This window comes from Conger conger, chromosome 7, assembly GCF_963514075.1.
Source record: "Conger conger chromosome 7, fConCon1.1, whole genome shotgun sequence".
NCBI classification, from domain to species: domain Eukaryota; kingdom Metazoa; phylum Chordata; class Actinopteri; order Anguilliformes; family Congridae; genus Conger; species Conger conger.
The window spans coordinates 36,112,885-36,139,336 of record NC_083766.1 but is presented as its reverse complement, the minus strand read 5'-3'; the positions used below and the strand labels follow the sequence as shown (position 1 = coordinate 36,139,336).

General features: G+C 47.9%; 1 protein-coding gene across 3 annotated transcripts in view; it reads right to left on the bottom strand.

Moving 5' to 3' along the window:
* Positions 1 to 26,452, bottom strand: part of arhgap32b (Rho GTPase activating protein 32b) — a 123,483-nt gene that overhangs the window by 69,861 nt on the left and 27,170 nt on the right. For 2 of the 3 annotated variants that reach the window (XM_061248466.1, XM_061248468.1), the window contains exons 2-3: positions 6,718 to 6,828; positions 414 to 522 (exon numbers count right to left, since the gene is read on the bottom strand). In XM_061248466.1, the coding sequence (XP_061104450.1) occupies positions 414 to 522; positions 6,718 to 6,803 (195 nt within the window). In that variant the 5' untranslated portion in view covers positions 6,804 to 6,828. Of the gene's footprint in view, positions 1 to 413; positions 523 to 6,717; positions 6,829 to 21,635; positions 21,733 to 26,452 lie in introns of all 3 variants that reach the window. The other variant, XM_061248467.1, reaches the window with a different exon arrangement.

The following is a 26,452-nucleotide window of genomic DNA, read 5'->3' as shown; positions in this document are numbered from 1 at the left end:
GGGAACATTGCATCCAAGACCAGCTAATATCGTATGTGGGGGCCGTCGAAAAACGTATCTTTGTGAATACAGCATTTCATCAATCACAAAAGAGATTAACAACACATTATCATTTAATGAAAACTCAGAGAGATACGGCTTTGCATTTGTATTCTTTTTATGCAGCTTCAATCTCTGCACAAAGCGAAAAAAAAGAAGAAAAAAAAGAAGAAATAAAACCCTAAATGGGACAGATTGAGAATGCGATAAGACTGGCTATAAGGATGGCTGCTCACGGCAGACAGAACGGCGTCTTTATTTACAGGTGTGGGTGTGATTTGACGTGTGACTGAGCGTGTGTGGCGTGTGTGTGGCGTGTGGCGTGTGCCGTGTGTGTGGCGTGTGTGCCGTGTGTGTGGCGTGTGTGAGCGTACCATGGCGCTGATGGTCTCCTCCCAGTCGGGCCTCTCTCGGGGGTGCATACACCGGCCCAGCTCCGCCACCACATCGTCCTCCTCAGGGTGGCGGCCCACCCTCAGTCCCCTGGGGGGGGGGAGGTTAGGTCAGGAGTGCCTTTATCCAAAGCGCTGTACAACTGATGCTTCTCATTCACCCATTCATACACACACTCACACACAGATCAAAACTAAATGAAGGATGGCTACATTACATTACATTACAAAGTATTCAACAGACGCTCTTATCCAGAGCGACGTACAAAGAAGTGAACAGCTAAAATAAGGAAAAACGTTATCACAGGTGCCTACATGATATTGCCTACATGATAGCATGAATATGGCATCACTCTACTCTTGGGTTTGGTGCGCAACAAATTCTATGCACAACAAAGGCGAACATTGGGACTATATTTGCATGTGGCCACGCGTCTGGTTCCATCCCACAAGCCAAAAAAACACTTCTGCCACCTTTTTCTTCAGGGGGTTAGGGAGTAAATCATTTTCAGTACAATAAAGGCACAATTATTTGCACTCTTGGCGCTCTCTCTTCAAAAGCGAAAATCAAAGGCAGTGAAACGGCACTCGCCTGGTCTCAACACGTCCCAGAGCGAGGGTACACACACTGCAAGGCCAAAATGAGCAACAACAAAGCAAGCCTGGCTCCGTCTGAAACTCAGTACAGAAAACGCCCCAACACAAACATCACAATGCTGACACTATAAAATCAAACTACTTTTGTATTCAAAAAGTATGAATGCATTCAATATCTGCACAGGCGTTGCAGCCTTTGAATAATGTTCACTATGACTGTAAACTGAGACCCCCCCTCAAGAACACAATTGTGAACAGGACCAGGCCAGGCAATTTGGCAGTTCTTCTACGGCAGGAGTATTGACGCATCGATCCTTACGGAACAATGGATGCACTCATCTATTCGTGGAAAAAAATGGAGAAAAACCAAGACGTGGGCATAGCGCAGTGCACTCTAGTTCTCTTTCTCCGAAGATGACAACACATTTCACTGGAACACAGGGGCTGATGCCATGCGCCTTGAGCTGCATAATCACCAGCACACAGAGTGATTTCTACATGCACACACACACACACACACACACGCACGTACGTACACACACACACGCACACACACACACGCACACGCACACACGCACACACGCACACACGCACACACACACACACAGACGTGGGCCCACACACTCTCGCTCTCCAACACATTTCACTCCTCTCACACTCACCTCTCTTTCCAAACAAAACGAGGTTTTTATTAAAAACGACATACAGAGGGCTGTACAAACACAAACGTAACAATGAAACGCAAGCATTTAGCCAAAAATACACAACGGGATATTACACGTAAGGGCGTGCGGCAGAGGACTGCCACTGCAAGAGTCTGTGCAAGAAAAGAACAAAAAGAACAGAAGTCTGGTTTGGGTCACGCGGTGGGGTTCTGCTACCTGATCTTCATGCGCGCGCACACTCCTCACATCTTAAGCACCCTGCTGGACAGGCAGGTGGTGGTAAACCCAATACGATGCCATAAAACAGCTCAAGGTTTTAGGGGCGGTCATTAGCATGCTGCTCAGTTTGAGGACAATGTGATGAAGCAGGACCTCACACTGACTCAGAGCGTACGCGTCTCCTTCCCACCCTGCTCTTTGACACGCCACTCCTCACAGAGCAACAAAACCTACCGCGTCCACAAAAACCTTTTCTTCCCAATATCAGTTCAAGTGCAAGTGCAAGTCTGTAAGCATTTGGACAGCGGTAGAATTTCTGCCATTTTGGCTCTGTAGTTCAGCACATTTGGTTTGAAATGAACATGCAGATTAAAGTGCAGACTGTCAGCATTATTTTGAGGGCATATACTGTACATCCATATCGAGTAATCCAGGTAGGAATTCAATCCCTTTTCATACATGGTCCCTACATTTTAGGGGACGGAAAAGTAATTGGACAGTTTCTGATTAGTCAGGTGTGTTCAGTCACTTCCTTAGTGCAGGCATAAGGAAGCTTTCAGTATCTAGTCTTGATTCTAGGCAATTGATTACTGTTGGAGCCTGTTATTGGCCTTAGTCAACATAAGAACCAGAGTGCCAATGACAAAGAAGCCATTATAAGTGTGAGAATAGGGAAACGCACTGGTGGCTGGTAGGCCAAGTTCTTAAACGGAGAATTCTCACAATAATGAATAGAAACCCCCAAACCCCTGTCTGATAGATCAAGAAGATTGCGGGCATGTCAGACCAGGACTGATTGGAGCAGTGTGGAGGCTAAGAGGAATTGCCCGCTGTCCGTATGGCGGGCCATTTTGCAGAGGACGAGGGCTCCGTGCCACGACTAGGCCACGTGCTACCTCCAAACGGTCGAACGTTAAATAACAGCAAATGTCAGTGGCAGATCATTCCTCCCTCATGAGAGCAGAACTCCTGATGCTGTCAGTTAGGCAGGAGAGCGCGCAGGGAGGCGAAGGCGTTTCAGGACAAACAGCGAAGGGCAGCTGTCGCGAGCGCACGGCTGAAAACGGCTCGCCGATCAGCAGCGCGCTGAGGGCAGGCCGCTCCTGAAGGGCGGAGGAGGACAGGCTCTCCAGCCGTCGCCGCGGCCCAGGCGGGAGGGGCAGGCGCGGGGGGGCGGACAGAGGAACGCAGGGCGCGCAAGTTCGGGCTTGCCGGGGAAAAAGCGGAGACTTCCGGCTGCTTCCAGAGCCCGTCTGGGCCAAAGGCCTGCAGGGAGTTTCGGACGACGAGTGCAGACACAGAACACGGGCAGGGCTGGCAGCCGGATGCCAACGCAAGACGGGCTCAACGCAGAAGCGCAACACCCGCCGACAGGGTGGAAATGGTGGTTTTACGGATCAAAGGAGCGGAGACGTGTTCGGCGAAGACAGGCTCCCGCTAACGCTAAGCTCAGGCGGTGGGTTTCTGGCACCTTTACAAAGACACCGGTGGAGACAGCATTTACATTTCCCTTTCATCCAGTGTCAGGTACCATCATTAACAGATCTGAATTTCTTGGTACTTTCAGCTGTTCACAGACCCTTTACAGGGTTGCTGAAGGTAGTTAACCAATGTGTAAACTTTACTGAAAGCCTCAGACAAGTATCAACATGTGAATACTAAGGAGTAGAGAAGTGCTGGTGATTAAGGGTCGGAAGGGGGGGGGAGAAAAACTGTCCACGAATAAAGAAAGGTCAGCTACACTGTGGGATGCTAAAGCTGCATAAATATTTGATGAAAATATCGTTTTGGCAATGCAGCACTTTAAACAGCATTTGATATTCTGATAGTCTATCGGAGAGAAAAACATCTGAAATGTGACAGCGGAGGTTCTAAATCAGATCATGCATTGATGTACTCGTCGCAGATGAAAATGCCTTTACAGTCCGGAGATACATGGCATCTTAAAAACCATCAAGATGCATCGAGCTAAATATTTCTGGAAAACATTCATCTTTCAAATGAATGGATGATCTGCCGTTTGCCTACTGGGTCAACCTAATTAGACTGAGTAGACAACAAGTTTACTCAATAGTTGTTAAGTGCGCTGATTTGGATATGGCCCTAATCTAACCAGAGAGGTGGGCCTTCCTGACTTACAGGGACACACTAGCAGCTTACAGCAGCTAGAGGGCGCTCTGGTGCTGAAGCTGCTTTAGGCAAAGGGACTGGTGAGCTCTTGTTCCCACAACTGCAAGCCCCAAAAAGCAGACAAGCTTCATTACTCCATCTCCCCAGAGTGCGCGTTAACACGGCCTGGCTGCCTGTCTGCTTATTTATTTAGCAAATGAAGAGACGAGACTGAGAATGAAGTCGGGCTGGAGAAAAAAGGGTGGTTTTTCCTTTATTTGTGCGTGTGCATTCATGACCAGTAAAACAGTATTTGCACACGCTTCATTAGGAATCCATTTTGACATTTTGAAGTCTTGTTGATCAGTCTTGTTTGCACAGACAGAGCAGCTTGCTGGCTGCGATAGAACTGAATGGCCCATAGGCCTGTTTACACTCTGCAGGAAAATTCATTTAACTTTACTCACTTTTTGACCACTGCAGGTCTTTGGTAATTCCGAGAGACACGAGTGCGAATCTTAAACGGCCCGGGCGATGGAAAACAATAGCCAGTGGGGCTTTTGTGTCGTCGCAAGGTGAACAAAGCCAACGCTTTCAGGAACCTAATCCCCTCCGCCATAATGGCAGTGAAAACACAGGTACTTGAAACGTGAGGAGCCGCGAACGTGGGAACGGGAGAGACACTCCTCTCAGTGGCCCTGTGGAGTGGGAGCATCACGCACACGCGGAGACGCCCCTCTCAGTGACCCTGTGGAGTGGGAGCATCACGCACACGCAGAGACGCCCCTCTCAGTGGCCCTTTGGAGTGGGAGCATCATGCACACGCAGAGACGCCCCGCTCAATGGCCCCACCGTGATCGGTGGAGGTGGAGAGGGAGATCGGGTTCCCCACCGATACCCCCGGGAGGCTCGAGATCTGGTGGCAGATCGGGCCTGAGGCAGACCGGAGCCAAGGAGTGAGAAGAGGGGGAAGAGAAAGAGGGAGAGAAGTGAGAGGGGGTGGGCAGAGAAAGAGAGCCAGGAGCTAGAAGATAGACAGGAGAGAAAGAGGGAGAGAGGGGGAAAGAGAAAAGAGAAGTGAGAGGGGGTGATGAGCAGATGAGCTAGAAGATAGACCATAGAGAAAGAGGGAGAGAGCGAGAGAGCATGAGCGAGAGGGAGAGAGAGAACGAGCTAGAGAGAGGGAGAGAGAGAGGGAGAAAGAGAGAGGGAGCGAGAGAGAGAGAGAGGGAGGGAGCGAGAGAGAGGGAGCGAGAGAATGAGCTAGAGAGAGAGGGAGTGAGAGAGCACTAGAGAGAGGGAGCGAGAGAATGAGCTAGAGAGAGAGGGAGCGAGAGAGAGAGAGATTGAGCTAGAGAGAGGGAGCGAGAGAGAGAGCTAGAGAGGGAGCTAGAGAGAGAGAGCGCTAGAGAGAGGGAGCTAGAGAGAGAGGGAGGGAGCGAGAGAGAGAGGGAGGGAGCGAGAGAGAGAGGGAGCGAGAGAATGAGCTAGAAAGAGAGGGAGCTAGAGAGAGAGGGAGCGAGAGAACGAGAGAGAGAGAGAGAGAGAGAGAGAGAGAGAGAGAGAGAGAGAGAGAGAGAGAGAGAGAGAGTACGGGATATCAAGTCCTTCCACTGGTGCGTCACAAGCTCAGCAGGGTCAAAGGGAGCTCCCTCGGCGCTGGGCGAACGCCTTCCTGAAAACAGACACCGTCTCTCTGCCCTTTCTCTTCCCCTCGGAGAATGCGGTGAGAACGCCTAATGTATGCTAAGCCAGCGCTGCCATGGCAACCCCGAGCGTACAGCGACGTGGGCCCAGTTCAGCCAGAGGAGAACGAGCGTGAATGGACCGGTCGGTAATCCCCGACAGGACGGGGGCCGCCACGAGCCCAGCCCCACGGACTGGAGGTTATCCGGTCTAACGGATTCCCACAGCATTCTGAGAAAGCCAGGATGACCGCACCGCCACAGGGCTGTCTGTCAGCACAGCAGAGCGCTTCTGGTCATGTGACCTCATTTTAAAGCCCGTTGAATATCGAGCTGTTTCGGCTACTCTGTTTAACATGCTTTTTGGGAGGTGGGAGGCTAAATGGTTCTGACACTATGATATAGTAAGGAAGTAACATTAATAAATTGTCTGAGAAACCCCTATGGAAGACATTAGCAGCAAAACATAAATCAAGGGTTTCAATCAAACACTGCAGCATCAGTGAGTATTCTCACAATATTCTTTGTATGATTAAAACATACATATATATACAGAAATGCACTCACTGACCCCAGCCACCCACCCACACCCACACACGTATACACGAAACCACAAGAATGTGCGCACAAACACCGCTTACACAGACACAATCACTCAGACTTCATTCAGCCTGTTCTGCACCCCATAAACACACACACACACACACACACACACACACACACAGACACAGACACACACACACAGACACAGAGACACAGACACACACACAGAAACACACACACACAGACAGAAACACACACACACACACACACACACAGAAACACACACACACACACACACAGAAACACACACACACACACACACAGAGACACAGAGACACACAGAGACACAGAGACACACAGACACAGACACAGACACAGACACACAGAGACACAGACACAGACACAGACACAGACACAAAGACACTCACTCACACACACACACGACGTGACGGGAGGTGTGCACAGTACCTGTCGGTAGAGTCCGGAGTCCCGGTGGCTCCCAGCAGTCCCACGCCCGTGCTGCCCAGTGCTGCAGCCCCACTGCCTGCCTCCATTACACCCAAACACTGCGAGAGCTGCCTGTCAGCCAGAGAGAGAGGGGGAGAGTCACACAGGGTGAGGTTAGAGATGGAGAGAGAACAGGGAGAGTGAGAGGATGAATGGGAGAAAGGTAAGATGAAGAGGGCATTTAGGGAAGGAGGAAAGAGAGGACATTGCAGCAGAGTGAAGGGAGGAAGAGATAGGAAAATGGAAAGGAAGAAGGAAAGAAAGATGAGGACAGTGGGGAAGAGAGAGGGAGAGATCAGTGATAAGCATGATGTGGGTGTTTGTCAAGTGTAGACTAAAGGGCACCCTTTCGGTTTCATTAGTTCTTGTGGGTACAATTCATAGGTACTGTACAATTGTGGTCAAGAGCCTCAGACTTTCAGAAATACCAGTTCATATTTCATGCCTTTGCAAAACACTACTAACAACGTTCATACATTCACATTTTATTTAACTGCTAAGATGAGCTAGACATTTGAAATACTGAATAAGTACTATATTGACAGGGAATGGAAGCTTCAGAAACCCCGTGCAAAGTTCACCATCTGCACAGGCAATCCCAAGGAGAAAACCCACAGCAAGACATTTTTGCAACTTCGCTCATTTGTCATCATGAACCACATAAACTCAATCTCATACTGACCCTAGCATACAAATTCAGGCTCGCCAAATCAATAACAAAGCTGCAAGATGTGTCAACCATTTTGAAATCTGTTGTCACCACAGAAACCATTTTCTATATATAGAATATTAACCGACTCATCGGTTAGGCTAATCCTTATGCTACGCAGAAACGGTGAAATGTCAATCTCTAAAATTAAGAGTATGCCTATTTTCAGTCTAAATGGTCCCAGCTTAATCATAATACGTTTTTCTGTTGTTATTGTCATTGATACGATCATCTACACATCTAAGCCTGCACTGAAGCATCACATTCGCACTTGGCTGCCATCGTAGTAACCTACACATTGAGCATAGCATCTGGAACCTTAATGTGGGCATCAATAAAGCCGGAGAGCTACTTGTCCTATATTAGCTGGTTGACGCAACATAGTCTTTCAATTAGTGATTAGCTAAATAACCGTGTCAGAAAGGCGGCGGCGAATGGGAGCAGGAATGATAAATCATGCCTCGTCAATTTAAAACAAAAAGTAAACCCCCCACACAAGCATTACAACTATCGCCGCCGACCATTCACGTCACGATGTTCAGTGTCAGAGCTACAATTATATCAGAGGAAGGCAGGCCGATAAATTTCAGGAGACATAAAACACCCACGCACGCCATCCGAAGCAGCTTTCCCCTGATTGAGAGACGGGTTGTTTTCCCGAGCGACGTAAGCTAACGTACTTGTGACTTTCGTCCACAACGGCGCCTCATATTATGAGTGCCACATTGAGCGCAACGTCAGGTCCCTACCGTCCCTTTGAAATCAGGCCAGCCTTTACAAGAAACAGTTAATCACCTAGGAAATGATGCGCTTCAAATTCCTTCCTTCTGCGGGTGGTGTGCCACTGGACATGTTGCGCGGCCATGCTCAATCAAACCACAATTCATGCTTTCGTTTTTGAAGCCTCGTTTGCACAAGGCGAACTGCCCAAAGTAGCGTACAACTACGAACTTACAGCATAACCATGTGTCAGAATGATTTTATACATAGCTAACTATGTTCCAGATAATTAAGAAGGGGTCTCTCTCAACGTTTGGTAGCCACAGCGCAAGTCGAAAACTCACAAGTGCGTTCAGTCAGGTATATAGCATGTTGAAGACTGAACAACTCAAAGTGTTACCAAGAGTCGCACTGACGTGTCAGTCTTGTCTTATTATTCTGCTCAAGTTCATTTTAACTGCAAGAGTAGCTACTGTGTCATTCACAAGAGTGAGTGACCTGCCAAAAACCTACAAACGGTTGCACCAAGGGCTGACCTAGCTGTAGGTTGTGTCATTTTCATTTTCTGACAACACAGTTAACTTTACCAAAAAAACTGTGACATTCAGACAGCAAGGCTACTGTCAAAGACAGCATCTGCTGGGACTGCTTTGAACCTGGCCTTTTAAAAACTCTGAATTATTCAGCAGCGCCATCAGCAAACTAGACATGAAGGACATTCAATACAAAATCAATAAGGGGAGAAAAAAGGAGGAATTTCAACCTCTATTGATTTTAACAGATTCTGATTGCATGTAGGAAATGTAGGGGTAGAATGGTCACTGCATGGAGCTTGACCTGACTGACCTGCCCAAAGTAACAGTTCTGGAAACCCCCCCACTTAAGATCAGCAACCAGTCTGAGCTTTCTATCAAATTTATTACATCCGCTGCAGCAATCTATCATCACAGTCATCCAACTCCAGGATGTTGCTTTTCACTCAGTCAGTGATTAGTCATACCTCACACTCGCATCACTCAAATGGCAAATGAGATCAACAACAATTGCCTAATCTAGTTTAATTTGCTTAATTTACTTACCAGACAAGATTCCCAGTTCTCTCCAACTTTTTTTTCAAACCCACTTTCCACCTCTTGGCATTCAACAACGTGTGCTTAAATGTCACCATTGGCACAGTTACGCCTTTCCTTTCAACATGTTTCAGGGAAGTGACAGAGGCGTCAGTCAAATGCTCGCAGAGTGCAGAAGAAAATAACATGGTTCGCAGTGCCACCAGAGACACGACAGACAGACACATCACATAATGATTTACCATATATCACATAGCTGTGATAGGTGAATTCACACTTGACACTCAAATCAAATATAATTTATAGAATTTGTTTAGCTGAAACTTTTATCCGAAGTGCCTTAGTTGATTAAACTAACCAGGGAACAAACCCCCCCCCCCCAGAGCAATGTGGGGTTAAGGGCCTTGCTCAAGGGCCCAACAGCTGTGTGGATCTTATCATCACTACACCAGGGCAGTCATGTACCTTAACGACTAGGCTACAGGCTGCCCTCCCAAATCTCTCAAGGACATATTATAATGTTTCTATGGTCATAATTTGCTGGTTTTATGATGTCCATAAGATAGATAGATACATAAATGCTTTGTACGTTCTAAAATATCATATGGTGTAAAATACAGCCTGAGGCCTATTCGGTTTCTGCCAAGGGTCGGACACAAAAGCATTCAGGAAAACACTGCAATGTACAAAACCCCCAGGAATGGGAAGCAGACTTAAAATTCATAGTAGTTTGACCCATTCATTTACAAGAAGCAGGTTTAGTGTAGTGTGTGAAAGGCATCTGTTAGTGGTACATTACATCCCAATGCCTGGAACAGCCGGGCATCAGCAGTGAACTGTTATTTCTACTCTATTCTCCATGTGTTTAGTAGAAACAGCAGTTCTAAGTTTGCCCTTAAGTTATTGTTGTACTGGGTTATTGCTTTTAATCTACCATTTTTAGAACCGCAGTCTCGTAACCCATTTGCAAAACCACCATGCATAATTCATGGAAAAAAATAGCCAAGACCAATGTGCAGTAAGAAAAAACAAAACTAAAAAAAATTGCAATTGCTTAGTCATTCTAAATGTTGTTAAACTCATTTGTTTCCACAGGGAAGGTTTGCTTTAAGGGTTATCACTCACTCCATGAAACATTCACAAACTTAATTTTCATTCAGCAGACATCCATCCACCAACAATACTATAGTAAGAAAAACAATGGCTACTATGAACTATTGAGAGACTGAATTACTGAAACCTCAAGACGGAATGGTATTCCATTACAATTTCAGTGTTCGCCCACATGAAGGGAGGCGCAGGGCCATTCTGCAATGCTCTAGGGGTGGGTAGGTGCCGTCATTGGTAATGTGATCTCATTGAAATTGAAGTAAATTTCTTTGGCCAGATTGGGCAGAGACCTGGGAATGCTATGGGAAGCGAGACTAAAGTGAGACAAAAATAAATAAATAAAACGTGGCACGACCTGACTAAATGACAGGCTCTGAACACATTGGCTTTGATAGGATTGAGAGGAAATTTGTATTCACTTGTACCAACAGCAGCCCATTTCAAATACACAAACACTTTCATCCTGGCTATGGCAAAATGGCCACGTTTCTGATATCAGGCATATAATCATGGTCAAGCTCCTCTTCCTCCCCCCCCCTCTCTCTCTGGGGGTACAGAATGAACTATGCGAGTCAGAATTGACTAAAAACAGGACCTGGCAACCTGTTAGCAGGACACGGGAGTCCTGAAAACCATGGAGGCAGTCGTCCTGAACAACAGTGTAGCATGATAAACACCGCTGTTTCTCCTGCAGGTCATAAGAGGGGCTAAGCCAGAAAAGATAATGGCAATTCGGTCTTACTCAGCAGGCCTTTCCACAAATGTGTTCCGTTTACCCGAAATACGAATATAATAATGCCAAAGTCCAAAATAATGCCACAATAAAATGAAAACTCCAACTGAGAGCGGTTTGACACTGAGCAATTCATGTCACTTCACACCTTGTTATAACACAGGAGCCTTGATTTGATGTTTTAATATAAGTGTACCGACAGGTATTTCTCAGCAGATCAGGAAGAGGACTGAGGAGTGAGTCAGCGATTCTCCGTTTTGTGTGCGGAGACAGAAGGGACGTTTGTTTATTCCCGGCCAGGTTTCAGTCCTGGCACCTGCTGTTACTTCTGTGTGCCCCAAAACAGACCCTGCCAGAGAATATTTTACTTGCCTCCTTCTTTCATTCAAATAATTTTGACTCAGTATCGAGTAAGACAAAACGCAGTCAGTACACAGAATTTAAAAAAGAACCTTATTTAATTTACAATTTCAATGTAAATTTACTTCCTATCCACAAAACATGCAGAGCACTTAGGCCCTTTTCAAAAGCCCCGGTCCTTAATATAATGCTGGCAGCACGACCTCGCCCCCATTCGTTGGGCTTAGATATTCATCGGGTCCCGTGTCTTTGTGCATTCTGGCCCCGTTTCACACTGCCGCAGTGAGAAAGGGTTTGTGATTTACGGGGACCAGGCTTTCCTGTATCTGCCACGGGCCTATAATGAGCTGGAAACTTCCACAGCGTTCCGCGAGCCTGTCAGCGCTAAAATCGAACGCGGTTCAAAAGATTTGCTGCCAATCCCGGGGGTGAGTCCATTAGAGCACAGTTGGCGCTTCATCAGCCTGGGCGAAGCAGAGGGACCTTTTTATTATTTTTATTTCCGCGTGCTGCTCACTGAGCACAGCTGGGACTGCTTAACATTTCTCTGGGTGGCCTGCCAGCCCCTGAAGGGCACTGCTCATTATTTCGAGAATACTCGTAACTGAATCAATGACGAAGACAGTGGCGGTGATGAAGACGAAGGGCTGCAATGATGAAGCCAGAACCAGAATATGACAGACTTCGGAAACGGAGCAATCCGGTGGAGGCAGGGTGCAGCTCTGCGTATGTGGCCTGCCTGAGAGATGAAACATAAAAATGTGTGAAAACATGCCGCGATAATAGCCTCAGACTCCGTTCTTTAGAGTCGAGGCACGTTCAGTTCTCCTAGAGCAGGACAGCGCCAGGATGCTGAACAAAAATCACCATGCTGCATGGGAGAGAGCCATATCCTCAACCTCACCCTTCTTTTCTAACACCACTCTAAACTTTAATACTGAAAATGACAAATATTGTTAAAATGGTTAGTTATGCATACCATTTTACCAAGTCACTCTTAAAAGCATAATTTGATTGAAACGAATGTTGAAACACAGCCCCCCCTGTGTGCAGAACACCTGAACACTGCATTTTGCAGCAATGCAGTACTGATAACATAATGACATTATTAAACCATGTGGAGTAATTTGTCCTCTGCATTTAACCCTTCCTAGATACTAAAGCGCAAGGGAGCCGCAGCCCAGCGCCCAGGGGCCAGCTCTAAATCTGAGGCCAGTGCCTTGGTCAAGGGCAACGGCAGGAGCACCCCTAACCTGACATGCACGACTATGGGTGGGGGGGCAGGAGACTGGAGCACCCAGAAGAAACCCACGCAAACACGGGAAGAACACGCCACGGTGCTCTAGAGAACCGGTTCAGTCTCTTTCCCCCCCTCCTCCCTCTCTGTTCTCTCAATCTCTCACTTCAATCTGTCAGCCAGAAGAAGTGGCTGAGAACAGCAAAGCGGGAAAAGCAAAGAACAACAGAGGCTAGGGAAGCGTTGCGGGGGTTGTTTAAACTGTATGCCCGGTAAAGAGATGCTATTGATTTAGACTTACACAAGCTGATGCTTTTAGAAGATTCTGTGAGCTGGGCTGAGACACAGACGATGCCCTGCACCGGGAGATGAGCTGAATGTGGAACATCAGCCGAAGTGCTTATATGGCAGTTGAGGGCATTACGGTTCCCAAAAGGGCCGTTTAAAGGAATCACTTCCAAAGATGAGAGCTTTCTTTTACTCGTTTTGTTTTTACATTTGATTATAAAATAATTAAAACATAAAACAAAATCCCTATCAGAGAGGCGCTGTTTTATTTGCAAACTCTCAGCAAACGTAATCTCGATGCCGGTGCCCCCTCAGCCAGAAAATTTCCAAATAAATACATACTCGGCATTTGAAGCATGGCAGCAATTGAGATTAATTCACGAGATCGGATGCGATGAATAATTTCAAAACATTTCACATTCCGCTGTGTTTGAAACACCCTGCAGACCGTAAATGAATTGAAATGGGATCGCGATGCACATCTGAATGCTCCCGTTAAACGCTTAATAAAAAAAGGTAATGACCGTAAATGTTTCGAACAGCTGTCATGAGTACAAGTAACAACAGAGGAAAAAAAAAGAAGAAGAAAAAAAGTGGAACATCCAAGGGATGCCGGAACATTCCCGGGCAGGGTTCGTCCTTCAGGGAGAAGAGATCCTGCAGGTCCGGGGTGGCGTCTGTCAGAACGTCACTCATCGATCAGCTGCTGCTGGTGGGAATCAGACCCTGAGTGGGCGTGGGCAGGTTTGATGAATGAAACCGGGTTCTCTCTCTGTTGTTGAGAAGATTCGGGGGAAGCGGTATGAATACGGGCGGGGAATCCTGTCCGGGAGTCTCCCAGGCCTGGACAAAGCCTCCGAGCTCAATGGATTAACAAAGAGGGCTTTCCACTGAAAACAAGGCATCCGGGACCAGGGGCCGGCTGATGGGACGTGTACACAGCAGCGTCTGAAGAGATCGTCCGAGCTCGGGCCCAAAGGCTCTCGTAGAGAGAGCAGCTCAATCTGAAAGCTCTGCACTGCAGACTTAAACTTAAACTACATCATCTTATTTTCCTTTTACAATTTTTGTACCAGTTTTCTTCACAACTATCGCTATTGCTTTGACACTGGGCTTGTGCTCATATTTTCCCTTCAGGGTGGAGCCTGTGTGTGACAATAGTTGATACATCATTGTTTGTCTGCGTTTTTCTTTTCTTTTTCCAATGATAGTTTGTCTGTTGACTAAGACCAATGACCTATCAGGCGGGGTTAATCTCAGGCCTGTGACTCAGTGCAGAACAGTATCAGGTTTCTATATCAGTACAATGGGCAGTGGTGTCAATTCCTCTTTTCAGCAGATTCCGTGTCATAAAATGTTAAGGAAGAACAGAGGCAAAAAGAAGCCAGCACACGTTCACTTCAGTTCTACTGAAGGAAAAAGTCTCAACACAAAGCCATTTTACAAACGTCTTTCCAAGAAAGACGGAATTATGACCAAGCTGCGTCACTTTGCAGAACTCTCCACGCCCAGGCTGTGGAGAGACGTTTACGCCATATCAGAGCCGTTTGAAACGCGTCTCGGCGTTGTGCTGCTGGAAAGCAGCGGATGGGAAAAACTCTGCAGCTAACGGCGATAAATCTGGTGAACGGCGCTGCTGCTACAAGATTAAAACTCCATCCTGTGTACTCCATCACAGAACAGCACTTGCAATCGCAAACTGCATTCGGCAAACCCCCGAGTGAAAAGAGCTTGTCAACTTCATTTTGGGGTGGATATAGTGCTTCCAATACAAAAGTTTGTTTTGAGTCACTCCAGGATTTGCCACGGAAAAATAACAAGTTAGTGAAGTGGCTGCCGCTGGCTTCTCGAACCCGTTTCCAGTCAGGCCTGGAAGGCTCAAACTGCTCAATCGAACGGCCATTCCCATCTCTCTTATACACACACTCTCTTTATGGCCCAGGCGGGGCAGCTGAGCACGTGTAATGATTCTTGTGATTGGAAGGACCATGGGCTGCAGGGAGTCCCTGCAGAGCTTCGACACCCCCCCTGCCCCCAACCCGCTGCCCCCAACCCGCCTCCCCTCCCCTCTCTACATTCCCCTTTCACATGCTAAAAGCTCTGCAGCCTTCAGCCTGTCAGTCGCTGTGAGAGATGACATCTGGAAATGACTCATCCAAGATAATTCCCATCGTCTTTCACCGCCACAGACGGGCTCCGGGCGCAGATATGCCTGTCCGTCGGCCCATTATTCCGCTTCGACCTCCCAGCAACAGCCTCCATCCAGGACTCGACTTTGATGAATGCACAGTTTTCTTTTCTGTTAATTTTCCTCTCCAGCAAAAAGCAAACAAAGATTGATTTGTGAATAAAGAACAGTAAGTTTATACTGCGGCAACCTAATTATTGCACGCAAATCTTGCAAATAGGTGAAGCGGGTTTGATATTTTAAGTTTTACGTCTGCGCAGCTTACGGCTTTTCCCGGCCCGTAGCATGCTAATGCTAGCCTGGCATCACTGGTGGAAAGACTTGGCCCAAATCCCTGAGATTTATGCAAGTTTAATATACCAATTGGGTTCAGGAAATGAATAATCCAAAAGTAGCATGAAAGCAATATGAAAACAGGACTTTGCTGGAATGAGTCCTTCCTTAATTTGCATCCTTCTCGCTGGCGTCATGCCAACGCACACGGAGAGTTCTGGAAATAGCACCTGTTTACGATCACGCCTTCCCCTGCCACGAGAGCCTCAGAAGGCGCCCGCAGAAATCTCTCCGCGCAAAAAGGTTGCGTCACGAAATCAAAGCCCGCTCCCTTATCTCAGCCAACATGAAATGGGGGAGGAAAAGTAGGGCAGCCAGCGTGCAGCAGCCGCACATAGCTATACTGTACGGAAACCCTCTTTAATATTCATGGCGAGAGAGCGAGCGCGTGCAGGGCAGACGTTGCTGAGCTTCGACTTTTATGCCGGATCGTTCCGCTGAAGAGCCGAGGGACTCCCGTGTGCGTGGGGAGCGTTTCGTCGGGTGACGAGGGTGACGAGGGTACGGCAGTCATGAGCTCACTTCCTCACCCCGATGCCGGTGGGGTGCGAGGGCAGTCTGGCACCAGGGAGAGCACACAGACATACGCGTGAACGTGTGCAAACATACAAGGCCTTTTGGCTTCATCTGTCCACATGCATGTGCATGTTGTTACCCAGCTTCACCCAGCCTGCCAGACACACACAGAAACTCACAGAGAGAGAGACACCCACACACACACACACACAGAGAAACTCTCTCACACACACACACACACACACACACACACACACACACACACACAACCTTCCTTTCTGAGTGGCAAACCCATTACCACATCAGAGGACAGCTCAGATCTCGGCAAAGAACTTTGCGAGCCTTCAATCAAGATGAGGTGGGGCGAAAAAAAAAAAAAAAAGTCAGTCGGTGTTGATCATTTCCCAGGTGCTCGAAACGTTATTGCCTGATCCTCTCTTAGCCCCTGTCTTCTCAGGGAGACGTTTCCATCGCGATTTTGTGCCTCTGAAGAAATTGGGAAATGATAAAGGGCTGCCTCGCGCCTTTGAGATCCTCCCTCTCTGATCGCGCTGAAGAGCTGCAGAAGGGGGGGGGGGGGGGGGAAATAACCTGAAATCTGAAAGACGGCAGCTTATCACGAGATGAGATGAGCTACAAACCTATTTAGAGGACACAGGTCTCGTGCAGGAGCAGAATTGTGTACAGCGTTTTCGATGCACCTGATAAGTGTAAACGGCTGCTGAATCAGTGAGAGGGAGATGCGGGTACATTGAGTTCAGTGAGAGGGGGGGCATTCCCCCACCATTGAGGGCTGATTATTACAGAAATGGCAAATAAACATGAACAATACTGAACTGCATTCACAAAGCGCCATCGCCGTGTCGTGTTCACCCAGCCCGATGATGGCAGGTATCTGCTCAGGAGTCATAGACAGACCCACAGGCTAGCCGTGGAGAGGCACAGACATGTGGTTCCAGCAGGCTCTTCGTGCGCTGGCCACAGCCGGCACCATTCGGCAGAATATCAGTTCAGAAGCCTTGCAGCACCGACACTCCTTGGGAAAAACGAATCTCCCTAAAATTAGTTTTTTAACACATAGATGAAAACGTTATTTGATCGCTGACTCACCGGTACAGGTGGTGAGGGGGGAGGCTCTAGCCTGGGCTTTGATGGGATGAACTGGGAAAGATGCTCAGCTTCCGAGTGGGTGAGAAAATCACCAGAACACAAAAGAGTATCTGCCTTTTGCTGGTGGTTTTGGGTTTTAATTCAAAAGCTCAGGGGGAGACTGCAGGAGAGGTGAATCTGCTCGATACATGAAGAGACCCTTAATTAGGCAACACTGCTCGAAAATACCTTAAAAAAAAAACACAAAAGAGAGAGCGGGATTTCTATACAGCCTTCAGCATTCAGAGATAAAATATAAATAGCTATTTTATAAAAAATAAATAAAAAATAGCTGTTTGCGAGGCTCCAGTCTGCAGGGATGGAGAAAAGGAGATTCATTTATTTCACTTTCACGTCTGATTGAACCCTGACTGAAGAATGTGTATATTTTCTGTGTGTGCGCATGCAGACAGACACACTCAGTGACCACTTAACATTACAGAGGCCAGAGCGGATGGCACCGCCGGGTATTATCCTTCCATTACTTTTCCAAAATGTTTGGACTTAAAATAAAATCAGCTGACTAAGCAAATACAGGCAAGTTTGTTGTTACATTACATTACATGTAATTTGGCTGAGGCTTTTATCCAAAGTGACTTACAGTTGATTAGACAAAGCAGGAGACAATCCTCCCCTGGAGCAATGCAGGGTTAAGGGCCTTGCTCAAGGGCCCAACGGCTGTGCGGATCTTATTGTGGCTACACCGGGGATCAAACCACTGACCTTGCGGGTCCCAGTCATTTACCTTAACCACTACTCTACACTCAGCGCCATTTGATGAAGATGAACGGAGGTATGGACGAATAATTGTGGGCTTTGTAGTTCTAGCAATGATAGCTTTAGGCTTTAACTCCGTCTAGTCAACGCCTCCGACAAACTGAAATGTTGAACATACTCTGAACAGACTGCATGGTGGCAATACTTAAAGACAACTGCGTGAAATGCAACACATTTGCAACGGCCCCTGCTCACGGTGAGTAAGAGGTGAGACAGAGTGCGTAATAGCGGGAGTACGGGAAGGGAGAGGCGCGTCGAATTCCTCACGCCTGAAGAAATGACTTACAGAATATTGCACTTTGTATTGCTTTGGCTGCAACTCCACATACAAAGCATGCAGACGCGGTGAAGAGGTCCAGCTGTGGTTTGTCTAACGATTAGAAGGGGCAAGAGAATACTGTGATACAAACAGTTTGTTTGTTTGTGAGCAGCAGCTCTGCGGACAAAACCACCTCTTTAATGAGAGGTCAGAGGAGAACGGGCAGACCCGTTCAAGCAAACAGAAATGTAACAAACGCTGAAAAAGCAGCCTTCCAGGGGTGACTTTGGCATAACAGTGCAACTGCAAAGCCCTGTACTTCCATAATCCTCTATGGCACAGCTTGATCATACGTTTACAGATTCTGAGTTTAATAATGCACATGCACACACCCACACACCCTGTTGTACAGAGGCCAGACTGGCTGAGGGCGAGAAGAGTCATACACCACTGAGAGGCAAAAGGACTCTGGGGTGAGGAGTCACCCTGATAAGTCTAGCACGGGGGTGCTCAACCCTGGCTTGGAGAGCTGCAGGATGTGCAGGCTTTCATTGTTTCTCTGCATTTGATGCAACTGATCAATGAAAGCAGCCAATTACACAGTTAACTCACCTCACCTTGCTTCTTGGGTCTGAATCAGTCGCTGATTTTAAGGGAAAAACAAAAACCAGCACACAGTACTGCTCTGCAGGACCAGGGTTGCTGACCCATGGTCTAGCACACGGCTACTCAACTCCAGGTCCTAGGGGCTGCAGTGTCTGCAGGTATTTGCTCCAACCACGCACTACACCACCTGAGTTCACAATTTATTTGACCTGCTCATTTGTGAAATCCGGAGGGGTAGTGCATGACAATGCAACCACCAGGACCTGGAGTTCAGTAGCTTGGGTCGAGCAGAGGACCTCTCCGGCTATGAGCCTATTGCACTAGCACTCCCAATGCTGGTGATGGAATTGAAAAAAAGAAGAATATTTCCTCAGGCAAAAGCAATCAATCATCAATCTCAGCAACATGATGGGCTACCCAGTCAGGCATGAGCACAAGACGAAAACCGGTTGCATGGGGAGGGAGGGGGATGTGGGGCTGGTTGGATGCAGCCATACTCTGGCATTACCCACTGCCCTCTTTTTTCAGTTACAGAGGCTAGGATAAATTTTTTTTACTGCTCCCCTTCCATAAGTGGCCGTGTTTGATCCATTTCTCTGAAACACGCTGACCCTAATTCTGAGGGTGGCGTGTATCCATTGGGTAATCCACAGCCGGGCTGAGGGGGAGGGAAAATGGAGCACAGCCCACAGGACTGCAGTGTAGAGGCGGCCTGTAGCGTAGTGGTTAAGGTACATGACTGGGACCCACAATGTCGGTGGTTCGATCCCCGGTGTAGCCACAATAAGATCCGCACAGCCATTGGCCCCTTAACCCTGCACTGCTCCAGGGGAGGATTGTCTCCTGCTTAGTCTAATCAGCTGTACGTCGCTCTGGATAAGAGCCTCAGCCAAATGACATCAATGTAATGTCATGACTGCACCTCGTTTGAGTCAGCCGTGCTGCAGAGGAGCCCGGTCTGGTGTCAGAGTCCAGAGACTGGGCACATGGCCCCGTTTAAGAGCAACAAGCACATGCCTGTACTCCTACACAGCCTGGAGCACGCATACTTGCACCCACAAACTTTTGTGGCTCATCTCTGTACTTTGCAAATTGTAACCTTGCCTTCTGATTCTTACTGCTGAGGAGTGGTTTGCATCTTGTGGTATAGCCTCTTTTTTGCGGTCTTCTTTGAATGGTTGATTAAGATGCCTTCAACCCTGCACCCCTGCCCTGAGGAGTGTTTGTAATGTCACTGACTGATGTTTTGTGGTTTTTCTTCACAGCTCTTCACAGCTCTTTCTGTCATCAACTGCTGTCGTTTTCCTTGGTCGACCTGTTCAATATCTGTTGCTCAGTACACCAGCAGTTTCTTTCTTTTTCAGGACATTCCAAGTTATTGTACAAGCTATCCCCAATGATTGTGCAATGGCTCTGATTGATTTCCCCTCTTTTGTAAGCTTCAGAATGACTTGCTTTTCTCCCTAGGACTGCTCTCTTATCTTTTATAACACAAATGCAGTCTTCACAGGCAAAACCCAAGGCTAAAACCAAGAGTAGACATTCAGAACTATTTATTGTTTAACCAATCAATCTAACATGACACATCTGGGAAAGAAGAAACACCTCAGTGACAAGTGCCAATACCTCTGATTTGTTCAAATCTAAATAAAAAATACCAGGAAATAAAGGCTGAAATTCAGATCTGTCATCTCCTGTACATCTTGTTTTGACCTCAAACTCAATTGTCTTCAGCGTATAGCAAAAACACAGGAATTAACCTTGCTGTTCCAATACTTTTTGAGGGGACTGTATGCAGACACACGCACGCGCACAGATGCACACAAGCACACACATACATGAGGATGCACATACAGAAATATGCACAAACACCCACACGCACGCACACCACATCCAGCTAAAGAACCAACGATAAAACAATTCCTTCTCCTAACAAACTAAATCCTCCTGGCAGCCTTGTTGAAATAGCAGTGAAATCAGAGAAGACATTGTCTTGCATGCTGGGGGCTAGCACACAATCAGCTCAGCACAGCTGTCACGTAATTTAAGACTAAATCAATAGAGGGGTAAGCATGAGACCCTCCCCTCCCCTCCGGAAACATCCTGCACCTCCCTCAAGCACTCCCACCGCTCGTGAGGTCTCGGGCCGGCGGCTGCTAACCCCGGTCCCCTCCGCTTAGCCAGGTCGGAGGCCGAGACGGACAGGCGGAACGCTGCCTGTACGCCGGTCAGCCTGGCTCTCCCCCACATCTCCATCCTGCTCCCCGCCGACTCCGCTCGAGTGCATCCGCGGGCTGGGAGGCCGCCCAAAAACCCGGGGATGAATGCCTCCGCTGTTCGGAGATGCTCCGTGACGAGGAGGTCGCGCAGTAACCAAGCGTTGGCACTTTCAGGATTGGGGGGGGTGGGGGGGAGGGGGCTGATGTTTCCGCCCGGCCAGGATTCTCACGGGGGGGCGCTGCCAGCCCTCACTGTGGGAACGCACCAGCCACACTCTGGTCAAGTGCACTTCAGCACACTACAGCCCCGCAATTAGGGTGTGCTGCATCAGAGCTGGTAATAACTGCAGGGGTCAGTCTTATTAGACAAAAACCACGATCCTGAATAAACAATGGAGCAGCACATTAACCGTTCACCGTTTCGATTAATTGCAGAACACACAGACAGCCTCATGAGCCTCTAAAGCACAGCTCTCACGTCTCAAACTGGTCTAGGAGCACAGGCCTGCTGCCGCTGAGGGAACGTCCCGTCACAGGCCGAGAGTTCAGCAATGCATCATGGGAGGGGACGTCTGGATGACAGCGTGCATGGCGTGTTGCGTTACCTTTTCTCTGTGCGATCTTCAAAAAGGCTCGAGGAAGGGAACCTGGGAAATCCCAGAGATTGCTCCTGGACGTCGGTCCATGTCAGCGCGCCTTCTCCTGTCGGGGAGAGACCGGGTCACCCATGGCAGGCAGGCACAGACGCTGGCACAGACGCTGGCATGGCGCGGGGCTGTACGAGCCTGTTATCCACGGGACGGGTGGCTGAAGGCTTTCAGCCCGTCCGGCTGCAGCACATCCGTTCTCCCTGTGTGCGCGAGCACAAGCGGAGCATTGTACCACGCTCGCAGTGGAACAATGTGCGACTACCAGGCAGTCAAATTATTTGATTGCTGCTTCAACTATTCTTCCTCCTTCCTTACATGCACGCACGAGAACAGACAGACAGACACCGACAGACACACACACACAGACACACACACAGACACACAGACAAACTGAAGCAGATGTATAGAGCCAGAATAGCTTTTTTAAACCATCTTTTGCCAGCAGAGCTTGTGAACAGCATCAGAGGAGTGGGTGGAAAGGTTTACGACAGAGACAGCAGCGGATTAATATTACAGGATAAAACTCAAACAAATGAACAGGAAAGCTGCCAACGGCTGTGTGTGTGTGCATGTACATTACATTTAATTTAGCAGACGCTTTTATCCAAAGCGACGTACAAAACAGTGCACATCAAGGTCAAATAAACGCACACAAGTGTGTGTGTGTGTGTGTGTGTGTGTGTGTGTTTGTGTGTGTGTGGATGCGCATATTTGTGCGTGAATTATGTGTATCTGCACAATGTACACTTAAGGAAACCTGATTTGGAAGAGAGTCCGTCTGGGAGAACCTGATCAGACCACTCATTTTGAAACCTGAGTGATCCTTGGCGAGTACTTAGCCTACAGGAGAGATGGTGCTGGAAAAAAATTGGGTTTTGTATCAACCCTACTGACAGTGAAGTAGACCTCTCCAACAGATGAGAATGCTGAATCTCTACAAATAGGTCTTCTTCAGGTGGCATATACAATACACTCTAGCAAATTAGAAGCAACCAATAGTCCCCCACTACCCTGAAACTTGCCTCTTGCTTTTGTGGCTGAAGCCAAGCAGGACCAGGCTTGGAGACATCCTGGAAAAACTGCCAACCGCTCAAAGTGGCAGGGGTGGCAAATGGAGGCAGTCTTCCCTTTGGACTAAGCGGAAAAATCCCTCCTCAGTGAAGTGACTGGAACACTGTGCTATGGAATAAGACATAAGCAATGCCTCATCCTGGTCAACCAAAATTCCATAGCACCTTTCAGAGAGAGTATGAGGTTCCCTGGTGTCCTGCATACAAGCAAAATACGGCTCTGGTAACCCGACCCAATCAATGTAACCCCCTGTAAGCAGTCTTTCACAAAATGTCTTCAGCCTTCAGTCTGTATGAATCTGGATCACAAATGCCGTCCAAGACCATTTAGGCTGTGCGGCGCTGAGATCCGCAACATCCGCAAGTTTCAGTTGACACATGGAAATGAATGTGCTTGCCCAGTATTTCCAACACACCTTTATATTTCCATCCAGGAATTCCAAAGCAACATCATTCCTAACTGGTTCTCCATCAACATAACCTTCCAGAGCCCACTTCTTAAGATCGGGAGAACTAAAATCCTCCACGTTGTCACCAGACCGTGTTGGTCCTGTGCTTAACCGAGGAGGCGATAAAGCAGAACGCGGCCAGGAAAAGAGGGCGAGCGAGCGACCTGAATCGCAGCGCATTAACCAGGACAAACAGGAAAATGACAGGGCCCTCACCGAGGAATAAACAAGCACTTGTTCCTGAGGTCACGCGCCTCGTAATGGGCTCGCCGGCATGTCTCGTTATCAACGGCTAACGGAAAAATGCTGGCTTGATTGATAGCTACCCTTGTCCCTCTCACTTGATTGCCTCCAGATTACTAGAGTGAAGTTAAGTGCTTGTGAGGCAGAAAGATGATGTAGAATCGAATATTGCGGCATTTCATTCTGAATAACACTGAACCACTGCTCCCCATCAACTGTACCTTAGTAATAATTCAGTTCATTTTTTTTATCCATTCCTTGCTCACTTCTCCTCCTCCTGCCCACTGTAAAAGCTTGCTTCTGACAGCCACCTTAAATCTTTATTCACTTCAGTTCCACAGTCAAGAGCCTTTGTTCACAATTCATTACCATGTTGACTGCATTTTTACATGCTCAGGTATGTTAAGAAACGTGGTTGTACGGCCCGCTCCGATGTGCGGTTTCGACCTGCGCTACATATGGAGTTAAAAATAGGCTCTCACAATGAGACCTGACAATCAGTGAGAGCAGCACCATCTCACAGCCAAGGCTGGGCCCTGTAGCAGGCCTTGAACCTCAGCCTTGGCTACATGATCAGTCGACTGGCGAGGGTCTTTAATAGCAAGACGCATTAGCCTTACCCCACCACCAGGGAGGGCTAGGGCAGATTTAAGTCTGCCAGGATTAAATTGGTAATCCATCCAATTAAATTAGTCCTCTCAAAGGCTTACACGGATACATTTTTAGACAATGCAATCCATTTGTACAGCTGGACATTTTAATTGTGGGTATTTCACTGAAGGGCACGATGCCAGTGCCTTCAGTTCCAGTCCCAGTTTCCAAACCGTATATAGTGTCACACATTCCAGGTACCACGTCCCCTGTGGCTCTGCAGGAGGTCACTCTGGGCCATCGTGCAGGAAAGAGGGGAGGTCGGCAGGAAGAGGGACTCGGCTGTTTTGAGTAATGCCAGTGAGCAGTGGAAAAGCCTGCATACTGGTAAAAGGAGATTGCCCAGGAACGTCCATTTCCCCACTGCTTGAGGAAGACAAGGCAAAGCAGACGGGATGAAGGTTTCGCCAGAACCTCGATGTCCTGATTTCTGGGTAACACTGGAAGATGTGTGTGTGTGTGTGTGTGTGTGTGTGTGTGTGGGGGGGGGGCATTTGGTTATTGGGGGTGTGTGAAAACGGGCACTGGGATGGCTCACCCTCACCCAGAATCGGTCTGGCTGGCGTGAGCCCAGAGACAAAAACAGCGAAAAGCCAAGCGGCAGCTCCTTCACAGGGAGCAGAGGGCAACCAATGGTCTAGGGGCCTCCTGCCAGCAAGGACTGAAGCCGGGTCCTCCGGGACCACATGCAGTGGTGGCCGATGGGAAGTGGTGGGACATGGGAAGCAGATCACGGGGCCTGCTGTAAATCTGTCCAACCACAGGAGAACAGCACTCCAGTGCCAGCGCCCAGCATGACTGCGCAGCACAACAGCCTACCCACATCCAGCCAAAGGCACCAGGCAACACAGCGTAAGCCTATGTTCCTGGCAACAAATAATGACACCATAACAGCGACCTCAGAGGGAAAACATTGTTCAGGACAACATTAGTTTATTGTGAACAGTAAAAGTAACTTAAAGAAACCATATGATGCCAGCCAAGAACTCAAGCCTTTTAAGTTTAATGAGCACAATTTAAACACAATTTATTGGGCCATTGCACATGCTAGGTTTTTAGTTTGAACTCAATGGTAAACATACAACATTGTATTACATTACACTAATGGCATTTGGCAGACACTCTTATCCAGAGCGACGTACAGTTTATTAGACTAAGCAGGAGACAATCCTCCCCTGGAGCAATACAGGGTTAAGGGGCTTGCTCAAGAGCCTTAACCCTACGAGTAAATAAGGCAATGATAGGAATCACCCTGGTGATGGGTGTTCGACATTCAAATGAATAACATATCAGGTATCAGAAGACGAGGCACAGCTGGCTGGGGAACTGTGAGGCCCAACACTACCGTCTCACGCTAAACTCACGTGCGCACACCTGCTCTTACCTGCATCTCCACCGCAATGACTACACCGCACCCCCCAGAGCAGAAACAAACAGCTGCTCAATGCTAGCGTACACAGGCAATTCAATAAAACGAGGTCCACCTAGACACCGCCTGTCAGCCTCGCGGTTCACAAAGGCACCGCAGTTTCACATCAGGAAGCCAGGGGAACGGACGCGGCCCGTCACAGCCTGTTTGTAGCCTTAATTAATATTTCATCATCTCCGCAATGATGAGGTTTCCTTCTGAGCTGCAGATTCACACAGGTTTGACACTCTCATTGCTTACTCTACCCGCGCCTGAAAGCGGCTTTCACATCAGCTGAATCACGTCAGACAAGCTGCTTATGTCAACCCAATAATGGTGATGCAAAACGTGGTTAAAAATAATTTCCGAATCGAGATTTTTGGCAGGTTTGCTAAATAAAATTAAAAAGCCGATGCACGCTCTTGTTATTGGTCGGCTCGGTGTACCGCACACACAGTCATTTTAGCGGAAAAGGGCCCAGGCCTTCTGGACTTTATATAATATCATACGCATTGTGCCAATTTTGAATAGCTGTGAGAAACATCACACACAAAGGAAGCCACCCTGCTTTCAGCTTGCGAATGAAAATGATTTATTTTCACAGTAACATATAAAAACTCTGGTAAACTCAGTTTGAATGGCCAGATTTAGAAATTCCAGTGGTAACACAATACAGTAACCCTGTAGACCCATTTGCCTCAAATCTGGTGAGATGGGATTGCAAACGGTTGCAAAACACGGCAGTTGAACACCTCCAAAACTTACCCCACATTTTTTAGGCCACAAGTTAAAGTAAACCCGCAGTGAACTACAGTATTTGCCATGTCTGGTCAGCTAAATCAAGAAGAATATCAGCACTCATCTGCCATTCTTCTCCTGAGCTTTCCCACTTGTTCGCTATGCAGTGTGGCCCAATTCTGTCACATTTAGTTACTACCAGGACTTTGATAC